The sequence below is a fragment of the Necator americanus genome, chromosome II (assembly GCF_031761385.1).
Source record: "Necator americanus strain Aroian chromosome II, whole genome shotgun sequence".
Taxonomy (NCBI): Eukaryota; Metazoa; Nematoda; class Chromadorea; order Rhabditida; family Ancylostomatidae; genus Necator; species Necator americanus.
In genome coordinates, this window is record NC_087372.1 from 29781202 (window position 1) to 29792524 (window position 11323).

General features: G+C 41.5%; 1 protein-coding gene across 2 annotated transcripts; it reads right to left on the reverse strand.

The window, feature by feature from the left end:
- Positions 1-149: 149 nt before the first annotated feature.
- Positions 150-10743, reverse strand: RB195_019899 (uncharacterized protein; the record flags this gene model as incomplete). 2 transcript variants are annotated; one of them, XM_064187959.1, is made up of 9 exons in its annotated part: positions 150-197; positions 4734-5363; positions 6016-6087; positions 6161-6229; positions 8029-8081; positions 8361-8670; positions 10192-10332; positions 10438-10474; positions 10700-10743. In XM_064187959.1, 9 exons carry the CDS (start codon positions 10741-10743, stop codon positions 150-152), a joined length of 1404 nt encoding a protein of 467 aa, XP_064043839.1. The 2 variants fall into 2 exon arrangements, with proteins under 2 accessions (XP_064043839.1, XP_064043840.1); XM_064187958.1 differs by lacking the exons at positions 10438-10474; positions 10700-10743 and having other exon boundaries at positions 10192-10323.
- Between the last annotated feature and the right edge of the window lie 580 nt (positions 10744-11323).

The following is an 11323-nucleotide window of genomic DNA, read 5'->3' on the forward strand; positions in this document are numbered from 1 at the left end:
TTATTATTTCATCCTAATCTGAATATATACAAAAACCAACGGAAATTACTTTCCATACTAAATTACAAGTTTGCGACTTCTTTTGATAATATTTAGTTAAGGTGTATGTCATATTGTAATACAATGTATCCTTCTAAAACACTGACAATTCAATGATCCTTTGGTTCTTTGCGATGCGATCCATGAAGTTCTCGGACCTGTAAGAAGAATTATTATTAGAATTAAAATTAGAATTAGGAATAATTAGGACTGATGCCCGTTATAGGTGTAATTAGCACTTTATTTCCTTATAAAATGTCAAATAATGACAATAAAATAAATAAAATAAATAAAAATAATGTTATAAAATGTAAAGTGTCTATGGTTAATCAAACCGTTTGGGATGCGTCCCTACGTTCACTTCAATTCAGAATCGTTTGAGGTTTACGAACGTGTACCTGGCCTATACAATGACTTGCGGTGGCTAGCCGATGGGTCAGGTCAGTGTTTTTATCCTCCCAAACAAGTCTGGTAGCAATTCATCGACCCCGGAGGGATGAAAAGCTTGGTGAGCACTAGTGCCGATTCGAACCTCCGATCGATCGTGCAGGAACCGGAACCTCTAACCGCTACACTACAGCCGACCCTCCTCATAAAATAATTGCTCAAGATTAGAATTCTCATCCACAGTGAATTCTATTGAAAACGAACGAGCAGAAGAAGAAAATTATGATGGGTGTTATATAAAACTACTATTACAGTCTTCCTACTGGTCTTCAAATTTAACGGAGAAAACTCCTAATTTGCTTCGAAAAATTGGGTACACAATTACCAAGCGCGATGATTGTCGCTCTGTTGTTAAATGACAGTAAGGAGTGGAAAATAAAGTGCTTGGCGCTGAGCAATTCTTTTCATGAGGGGCAACGCGTTTGATTTAAAATTGTAGAGGTTTATGTACGCGTACCAGGCCGCGTATACAAGCGTGATTGTTGCGTGCAGGTGGTGGCCCTGCTTTTAGTAAACGCAATCAGGCACTTGAGTATACGTATTGGGACGCACGAGCTATATAACTTGCACTGTTGTATGACAAAGATTTCCCACACGTTGCAGAAACATTGTCCAGCACCATGCTAGAGCCCGTACCTTGAAAGACCGAATGTCTGAGAGAAAAATGAAATCTTTGACAAAAAAATAACCGTCTCGTAACACTGAACTGCCGGTCGCTCTCAAGTGAATCTATCAAGCCGCTGTATCCAGACTTCTGTGATACCTACCTGCATGTACCGTTTACTGCTTTTCAGGAAACCCGCATTAGTGATCGCCCTCTCATCAGTATCGATAATTACATCATCTACTGCGGCGATACTGATGAAAGGAAAGTAGGAACAGCTGTTAGGAACGATTATAAGAACCTGGTGGAGGAGTTTGAATCAACATCGTCAAGATGCGCCTCGGTACGATTGCGAGAGGAGGACTCAAACTCTGGATCGTACGACCGTTGAGGACCACAACAAGGACACGTTTTATGATGTACTCAGTGTGATGATTTCCAAGATACCAAGCCAGAAGGAGGTGATTGTCGGAATTAATGCGAGTGCAAAGGTCGGTCTTGAGCAGCAATTCGATGTGTTTGGAAAATGACTCTATCTCAGAGATCTCACAACAGAAATAGTCTGATTGACCTTTGCGAGCAGCCGAATCTTATCACTGCATCCACTTTTAAGAGGAATCATCGACGCCATTAACTTACGTGGCCAGGGACAACTCCATTAACGCCAAAAGAGCAGCGAAGGCGGAAGATGCCAACTCTTGAGCTTCAGCTCGATTACGTTATTACAAGGAACATCCCTTTGTCAGCTATCCGAAACTCTAGAACTCTTTGAGACGTCGCCTTCGATTCCAACCACCGCCCAGTTTTTCTCAGCTTTATGTTAGGGATCCAAAAAGGATTTCGGGAAGCTCAACATCAACCGATGCTTGACTTGGCAGGTCCGGAAAAAAAGGGATGCAGAAGGAAGTTCCGTCAACGGGTGTCGATCAATATCGAATCACAGACCAGGAAGAGCATTAAATGCATTTCACTAAATGCATTCCGTCAAACGCTGTCAAGAAAACGCTCCCGGTTTTAGCACCGAGGGACAAGTTCGCCTTTGCATCTGCGGAAACAATATCCTCGTACAATTCTGTGGGTGTTGCCCGCACTGATGACTACTGGTTACTTCAGCCAGGAGCGCTAAGAGGTCTGAGAAGGTGTCGTCGTCAGCTGAAACATGGTCGCGAGAACAAATGGACGTGAAGTGCGAAAGAGTTCGAGATGGCGTAGAAAGACAAGAACCCGAGAAAAAACTTTACCCTGCTAACCCAGTATAGCGGCGAGATGAAGACATGTTCGCCTGCTATGCCAAACGCTGCCAACGCCAACGTCGCTGTTGGAGAGGCGGCCCTGCCCATCTGAAGGGAATATTTTAACATTCTGCTCTACCGACACGCGCCGTCAGTCATTGAAAGTCACAAAGACAGATACACTTCAGTCAGCGAAGAGCCACCGACGAAGTCGGATGTTTTGGTCTGTATTCAAAAGATGAAGAATGGGAAATCTCGCCGAGAAACTGCCCGTGGCGAGCAAGCCGGTTTTTGCCCTTCTCGATCGACGATTGATCAAGTGTTTATTGTGAGGAGAGTGATTAAAGTGTGACAGCAGTATCCGAAGCCTTTACAGTTAGCTTTTTTGGAGATCGAAGTCGCTTTCGACTCTCCTCACCGAAACCATCTTCTCAATACGCTTCGCCGATGGAGTTGCAGGAAAATTCGTACAGCTAATAAACGACATGAATAGAAGAACAACTGATGCGGTTTGCGGTTGCAGTGCGACTCCAATCGCCACGAAGTGAAGGTACAAGTTTACCTATCTGCAATTTGCCCTATCATGATGTATGGATAGGAGACTTGGGCAGCGCTGTCGGCGATGGAGAAGCCTGATACCAGGGAGAGAAAACTGTTTTGACGACTGTTGGGCTATTTTCGGGCGATGGAGTGTTATAACGAAGACCTTTTGGAGGTGAACATGGTGCACCGGCGGATGACACGTGGAAAACATCAACATCATCCCCGGCTTTCAGAAGTAGTTAAAACCTTCTTCGCTCCTTTGGTCACATGATATGGCGTAAAAATAGTTCTAGACGGAGGTGGTGAAGGAAGATGTGAGGACACTTGGCGTCGATAGTTCAGCCAAGACGTAAGATTCCGGCGCTTATGGAGTAGCGGCTAATGGATAGATTCTATGCGAACTCTAGCTGAAGATCGAACAGGATGGGCTCAGACATTTTCAGGGATGACGCATCCCGCAAGATGCGGGCAGCCGCTTTAGGTTGTAGCACCCACCCGCCGATTAAGTCAATTAAGTCATGTACGCGTACGTGTCTTATACAACGATTTGCGGGGTCGAGTATATCTCGAGTTATCAAGGGCCTTGTCCTGTACGACGAGTATACCAAGTTATCGGTTTATCGCTTTCGGAAGGACCAAGGGTTTGAGAACCTTCAGCAGTTTTGAAATGTGTATTGCATCTGTGTTCCTAGGAAGACGGAAACGTGAGAAAATGAAAGAATTTTTTTTTTCAATGGAAGAGTAGCTGTGAGGTTAAATAATGCATCATAAGAAGGATCTAGTAAACATTATGAAGGTGATTCTTTCTTTTTCGATTACGAATACAAAAACAGTTGAATCGGCCTTGAAACGGTCTCATTCTAGACCTTCTCTATTCGTCTAGAATTTTTGCGCGGTGTTGCATCAAGCCAGTGTTTTTATCCTCCCAGACAAGTTTGGTACCATTTTATCGACCCCGGAGGACTGAAAGGTTTAGGTGGCACTAGGCAGCTTCGAACCTCCGATCGTATGGCTACAGCGGACCTCTTACCGACTGCAAATATAATAACAGGCTTAATCCGTGTGTGTATGTGTGTGTATGTGTGTGTATGTGTGTGTGAAACGAAATTAGAAAAGAAAGGGTGCGACGGGTCCACCGGAGTCGAAATGGTGCTCGGTCGTCGCGGAGCAATTACAAAGGGAGCGACTGGTCACGGCATCGAAATGGTGCGCACTAACTTCGTGTGCACGTCGCGAAAGGTAAATGGGTCGTTGCAGCCGTTTCACAGTCGTGATCACTGCGCATTGCTTTTCACCTTTATGACTCCTTCGCAGGTCTATTTCTTTGCACGTTTGCCTCAAGTTGGTAACATCCCTTACTCAGAAAATGGAAACACGCATGCAAACGGCTGCTTAAATATTAGCGAACAGTTTACATGATTTGACGTAAGACGGTATCTTTAACAGTAGGATGATGTCTTGCACGTCATTTTATGCCAAAACATCATTCTTTGATAACTGTTGGGGCGAAACAGGAGAAGAACTCATATTTCGAGTGAAGCTTTTACATTTTGTCTATAACATATTGGTAAAGAGTGTTTGAAACTGAAGTTTGAATGTTCTCCAAATGTAGAACTGACGCGTGTAGAAAGAAGTCTATAAAATCTTTCGCCTTTATTTGTAATAAAAAAGATGAAGAAAGATGGTAAGATATACACAAGTCTAATTTCACAGAAAATGGCACTAATATTAATTCTCATTGATTAGTGAAGGAGAGCTAAGCGAACACCGTGAAGAAAGTCTGAAGTCCGGCTTTAGCTGGACATCCAGAGTAGTTCATGGTATTGTTTGATTAACTTACTTTTACATAATGGCGTAATACAACTTACACTTTTCATTGTAGGATCTTCTTTCAGAAAGACTCCTTGTTCAGTAGAACAAATTGAACCTTCTAATGAACCACATCCCTTAGGATCCACAATTTGAGTAGATTCCATCACAGGTTCTGAAGACAACTTTTTGCGATGTTTTGCCTGCAAATCTTCCCACGCTGGAAACCATGGTGTAGGTGGATCTATGCTTGTTGCAATTGAAGACTGTGTGGTTAATACTCCTTCGGATATGACTGGTTTATGGAAGGTAAATGGGTGGCGTTCCATTGAGATATTACTCCTTTTATTAACTTGTCTCTTCAGTTTCTTCAAATTTTTCATGTCCCCCATCTTATTTTGAAGTGGCTGAACTCCTACGTTCATCCTATGTTTTGCTCTAACCACCTTCCTTTCCTCATCTACAATTTTCTCAGCTGAAATCTTCTTTTTTACAAGCTTCATCGGTATCATCAACGTTGCTCTTTTAACAAGTTCGTTTGTATCCACGTCCCCTTGTTGTGGCTCATTAGGTTCTTCCTCTTCCGGACCAAGAATGGATTCAGCTGAAGTCGTCTCTGGATGTTTTCTGCGTTCTGTGAACTCAGGATGTAGAGATCCAATTTCAGTATCTGGCATTGCTTCGAACCTCTGAATCATCATTATGAAAAGTTACTTCAGTAGAAGTGCGAGAAATAAGAATGAAAAAGTATATGGAGCTGTTTCAACAAGGTAATGGGTTTATAAGATTTTTGGTTACCCAAAAGCACTCCATTTAAAGAGAAATATCCAAAACCTCATATCAAAGTGCCCGTGCAACTTGTTTGCCTTATGCTTAGCAAACTTGTACATTACTGTAGTACAAGGATTTCTTTTTTGCAAGATACATGTGTTTTTTCAATGTTTTGCATTTCATTTTCGTTCCTAATCAGATTTCTATTCTAGGGAAAAGTTTTTCTCTGTATACAGCGGGCGGTCAAATACGTACAGCAGCGCAATTAACGATCTAAAGTTTTGTTCCTAGGTCATCTATCACAAATGTAAACAACCAACTGATACGTATTTTTAAAATAGCCTTGAGCATCCTTTTTTCTTTTTAGAAAGCTCTATCCTCCCTTCCAGCACTTCAGTGTAGCCATGAACACCTTTACAGAAGCAAGATGTAAAGTTGTAGACTAACTTCAATTCACCGAGAATTCCACCCCGCTAACTTGGAGGACGACATGTTTTTTAGAGGATTAGGATATCAACCTGTCACTGGTGATCTTACTAAATCAATAATGGCGTAGTATAATTTCCGTACCCGTAGTGACGGAGCGTCATTGATGGTCTCGTCGTTTTCATACGTCGGTTGATATTCGAGTGTGTTTGTTTCCTAGAGAATTTCTTGATTTAACATTTAATAGATTTCTAACCACTAAAAATCTAAAAAAAACTCCCATGAACACCTTTTTGTTCTTCATCTTCTCTCTTTCTCTAGAGCTGCTATCACCTTGAGTCTTCTGGATATTTCTTATCTGAATCCGATCGTGATATATACGCAAAATGATCATTTCCAGAAAAGTAATTATCTCTTATTTAATAATTATCTTTAAAGGCATCACCCCACGAATCTGAGGTGGTGCAGATTTCAGGTGGAGTATTCGTATACGGGATGGGAGACTATGGAGAGGGGGGTGATTCCGTCCATTTCTTCCTAATTGCCGTAAAAAAACAGCCCGGAAGATGCGGCGCCGCACAAGGCTGGCGCGCTCCAGTCGAATTCCCTGTAGAAAATAGTAATAGAAAATATAAAAATAGAACGACTGAAGCCATATCTTCCGGGCCGTTTTTTGCGGCAATTAGGAAGAATTGGACGGAATCACCCCTCTCTCCATAGTCTCCTATCCCGTATACGAATACTCCACCTGAAATCCGTACAACCTCAAATTCGTGGAGTGATGCCTTTAATAACTATCTTTTAGTAAACGTCTTCGAAACTTATTTCAAGGTCATCTGTTCCATATTTATGTAAATTTGACTAACTACGATAAAAACAAACGAAATCTTCATATTTCTGCCAGAAATTAGTTTATTAAATGAATTAATTAATTTATTAATCCTCCTATTCCTGTTCATGAAATGGAGCGAAACTAGGATCGTATGAGAGATCTTCGAACTCACGAGTTCCTTATTCTGAAGGTCTTGCAGGTAAATACCCACTGTTTCTTTGGCTATATTGTGAGAAAATCTTTATTAGATAGCAGTATATCCAATCTACGCCCATATACCCAAAAATACATTTATCCAGTTCAAAAGACGACATTCACGTCCATCCACTTAACCCTTTCAGCCCGAAATTTGCTTGTTTTAAGTTAAAAATCGCTCAAAACACGGAATGTTTCGATCATGTCTTAAAATATGATTTGCAACGAATATCATGTTTTTTCAGTGCGGATTTTTCTAGGAAAATTACCGGGATAAATGTGTCCCACTAGTTCGAAGCGAGCCACCATTGATTCTATCATCAAGGAATGTCTGACAGCTACAGAAGTGTGGTGAATTCGATGATCCTCTTTCCGCAGCCACTTCAAATAACACTTCTCGTTACATTCTTTCCTATTTTGAAATTGTAGAAGCGGGTAATTCGGAGATTTTTAGTTGCGTTAGATGGAGGTAATCACCGATATAGGATGGTCCACATCAAGTGTGACGCAAAAAACTACCCACAACTCTTCATCAATCAATCGAAATAAGAAGCTTTTTTTCTACACAATGGTCACAAAATTCTACATAAAATCTCATGCATCATATCCAAAATTATTGCTTTTAGCCTAGACATCCAATCTCTTGGGGAAATTTTTAAAGATGAGATCATTTCCTATGCGCATATCTTCTCAGGGACTCTTATAAGCGAATACAGAGACTTGTTCTTGAAAGAGCAGGCTTTTTACTCTAGAACAAACCATACCGCAGAATCCAAAGAATTGAGATCAGAAAAGTTTGACGGCTAAAAACATTCATCCAGAAATCCGGAAGATTGGTCTCACACCTCTCCAGTATCTTCTTTGCGCCGTTGGCTGGGGACCAAATTTGCAGCAAGGCCCAGTCAGTGTCCTTACCGGTTCTTTTGGCTCAAAGAAGCACCGCATCTCTGGATTTCCCATAGTCCGTCACACTTCATGTGGACCACCCGTATATAGGCGCTCCGGAAAAACAAAAGCGAATGTTCTTTTAACAGAGTAAGATTTTATTGCCTAGGGAATATGAATAGTTTCTAAGAATCTTCACACAGCTGTTTTTGAAAGTATTACAAAAGCAAAATAAAACCACTTACTGATCGGAAAGAATAAGATTTCTCAATAGCAGTCTCAGGTGAGTCAGGCAAAACTGAATAAAAGCTATTAGGGTTTTTCAATCAATGGAATGAGAAATCTCATGTAGGAACTTTGAAGAAAGAGCTGTCTTGCAGACGGTTGGTTGTACGCGAAAAAAACCATGCCCGTCAGGCTGTACTGCAGAGAGTCCTCCCTCCAGGACAAGACAGAGCAGTAAGTTTGAACACCGTTAGATCAAAGTGTTTTCTGTTTTCAATTTCCTTTTTGGTTAAGTACAAATTGTTGTATGTGTGATCCATGATCGAACATTACCGTTGGAATCAATACATACTTTTCTTTCCTTCTTTTTTCCTGAATTTATGTCTTCTCGACCACCTTGGTTCTTCTTTACTTTGCGTGTAATTTTCAGGACTTTCGACTTTCGAGCTTGTTTTCACTTCTAATGAACCTGATTCAGGAGTTTTTGCTAGCGTTTCCGGCCATCGAGAACTTGTAATAGGCATCCTATCTGCATCCAATTCTAATTGCCTGATGCCGGTGAAGCCTCTTGAAGGGAAGAATATTTCACGGATCACTTTTGATTTTTTTACTCTGTTTCGTTTGGCATCTTTCTTCAATAATTTTGCTCTTGTCTTACTCCTCTGAAATGGAATTTTGTTGCAGATAATAGTTAATCATTTAGTTTCTTTAAATTTCTGCCCCCAACTTGAAATACTTTTTTCCCTAACAATGTTTTTTTCCTCTCTCCTTTTCAGAAATGTAAACATTGATGAGTGATTTCCAAGTGTTGCTGCTGAATTTTTTGTGCGCAATATCTAAAGGATATTTAGACTTGATTTTACACCTATGTTCTGCCGACAACGCTACGATTTGAGAACATTGTTCGAAGCTTCTTGCCTTCACCGTCCACTCCTCCATATAAATAACATAGAATGATGTGCTAAGGAAGGAGTTAACGCCATCATCATACTGATAAGGGTAACGGTTATACGTCGTCGTTATAATATTCAAGTAGCTGTCTACGTGCGCAGTGCAATTTCTAGGAAACGTGATGAGTGCTGAGGAAAGTAGGAAAATGCTCAGGAAAGTAGGCCACCACGTGTGGGGTGGGAGGTATTCAAGAGAAAAACCGACACGTCCCGTCACCCTAACGTAAACTCCTTTGGGCGCGCGAGTTCACCGTCATGGACCGCGATCAGTCGAAGACGGCGTGCTAGCATTTCAGAGCGAGGGTCGAACAGGTGATAGAGACGCAAGGCGTCTATGTGGAATGAAAGTTCTCAGCAAGGATCCTTCAAATAAAATATAACAGCATTTTTTGTTCCCTTGTCCATTGGCGTAAATAAGCAACTTGGGCATAGCACATCTTTTTTTTCCTCGGATTCTAACTTCACACCGTGTGAATAGTCTTCAGTTTCTCATACACTCTCGGCGCTTTCGATTCTAGTTCATGACACTGATACTTCACTATTCTAATCCCGCTATTTTCACTTGTGGTGCATGTTTGCGGAACCAATGCTTCCGCCATGGAAATACTACCGACAACTGCTAAATGGAACTGAAAAATAATACTCAGCTGAGTATCGTATCTTCACGAACATCCCTTCTACGCAAATGACATATTTGCAAAGCGAGAAGTTCAGATCGTACGTTGTGGTCAAACCATTCTACCCGACTTTTTCTTCCATGAAAGGCTGCTGATGTTAACATACAAGGACTAACATGGGGCCAGGCCACTTACGTTTCGCGCAAGTGGTTCACGTCAGCATCATCCATAACTGAGAGATCCTTATTTGTAGACATCTCAAGTTTTAAAATAAGCGAATTCCCAATACCTACTAGGATTTAGGAGCTATGATATCGAAAATTTGTTACTTACTGTTACGTTAATTTGTTACGAAAATACTTATAGTCGGATTAAAAAGACATGAAGAACGAAGTTGTGTAAACGGCTGGAATCGAGGGGGGACCATCGCGAACTGCAGCGACGAATGGTGCTAGCGAGGGTTCCCACTTGATCCTACCTATGCTTCACCGCTTCGAGTTTTACACAATTGGAACGAGCTTCATTTCGTTTTGAAACTATTGCACGCTTATTTTACCCTGTTTTTATCCTATATTTCAAGATCACAAATACAGTATATGGAACAACTTCAACTAACCTTGCGCTGCCTAATTTTCTTCTCACTGAGTGACCGAGGCTTCTTTTTTCTGCTACATATTAGCAGTAGTAAAGCTAATCCACTGATCCAAGTAGTTGAGGATGTTACGATCATGGTGATGTCGAACGTCATACGATCGTCCTGCAATAAAATACAGCTCTTTGGAGCTCCGCAGTGCTCTCTTTCTGGCTTCTTTTTGAAGCCATTCAATCAAAAAAATAAAGGAGATGACAAGTGTTTACTTGCCTTCTCTCCCAAGCTCACCACGGTGTAAGACAGCTCTCTGCAAATGAATCGGTGTTACTGAGAAGAAATTTACCCATATTATATTCTTTTATATGATAAGATACAGCTACAAAAGTCCGTTACCATGTCACTGTAACGATGTTGTGGCAAGATTTTCTCATATTACTGATGAATTCTTGCGGGAACAGTTCATCACACTCAACAGTGTACGACCTGATTCTTGGCAGGTGACACTACTGAAATAGTTGATTGCGACAACGACTGGCGTACAACAACGGCTTCGTTGCCCTTTTTGTCCATCACCATTCACGTCTCGTGTTGTAGCATCAGTTCATTTGTAGCACCTAAGCACAGTAAACTCACCACGAAATCAGTTCAACTCACTTGCAGCATCGCTCTTCTTCGACTTGAGTCAAAACAAAGCGGAACAGCTAAGAATGTGAAATTGTCGCCCTAGTCGAGTGCAAAGCAAGTTGTTTCGCGGAATTCAATCGAGGGAGGATGGGTATAGTTAGGCTTAAACGACCTGAAGCTCGGTGCACTTGCGGAAGCGGCTGCACTCGAGGCAGCGCTGAGAAGTGTGCGGCGGTTGGCCTTCGTTGCTGTACTCCTCTTATATGAAACTGATACTTGAGTATAACGCAATCCGTAGTTATTTGACCAGGCTTCCGGTGAAATATTGTTCTACTACAGCAACTTATTCTGGTCATCGCTTATCATACACTCTTTCAGGAATGTGACTGTGTTTGTGTCGATTTGACAAATTTACAGAAACGATTTTGCTACAAATTTGACAATAATTTGGACCGTCTTGATGAATTATATACAATCTGATGCATGTCCGTCCCGTAGGACATGACTAGTTGCAACTAGCTGATATAGTAGA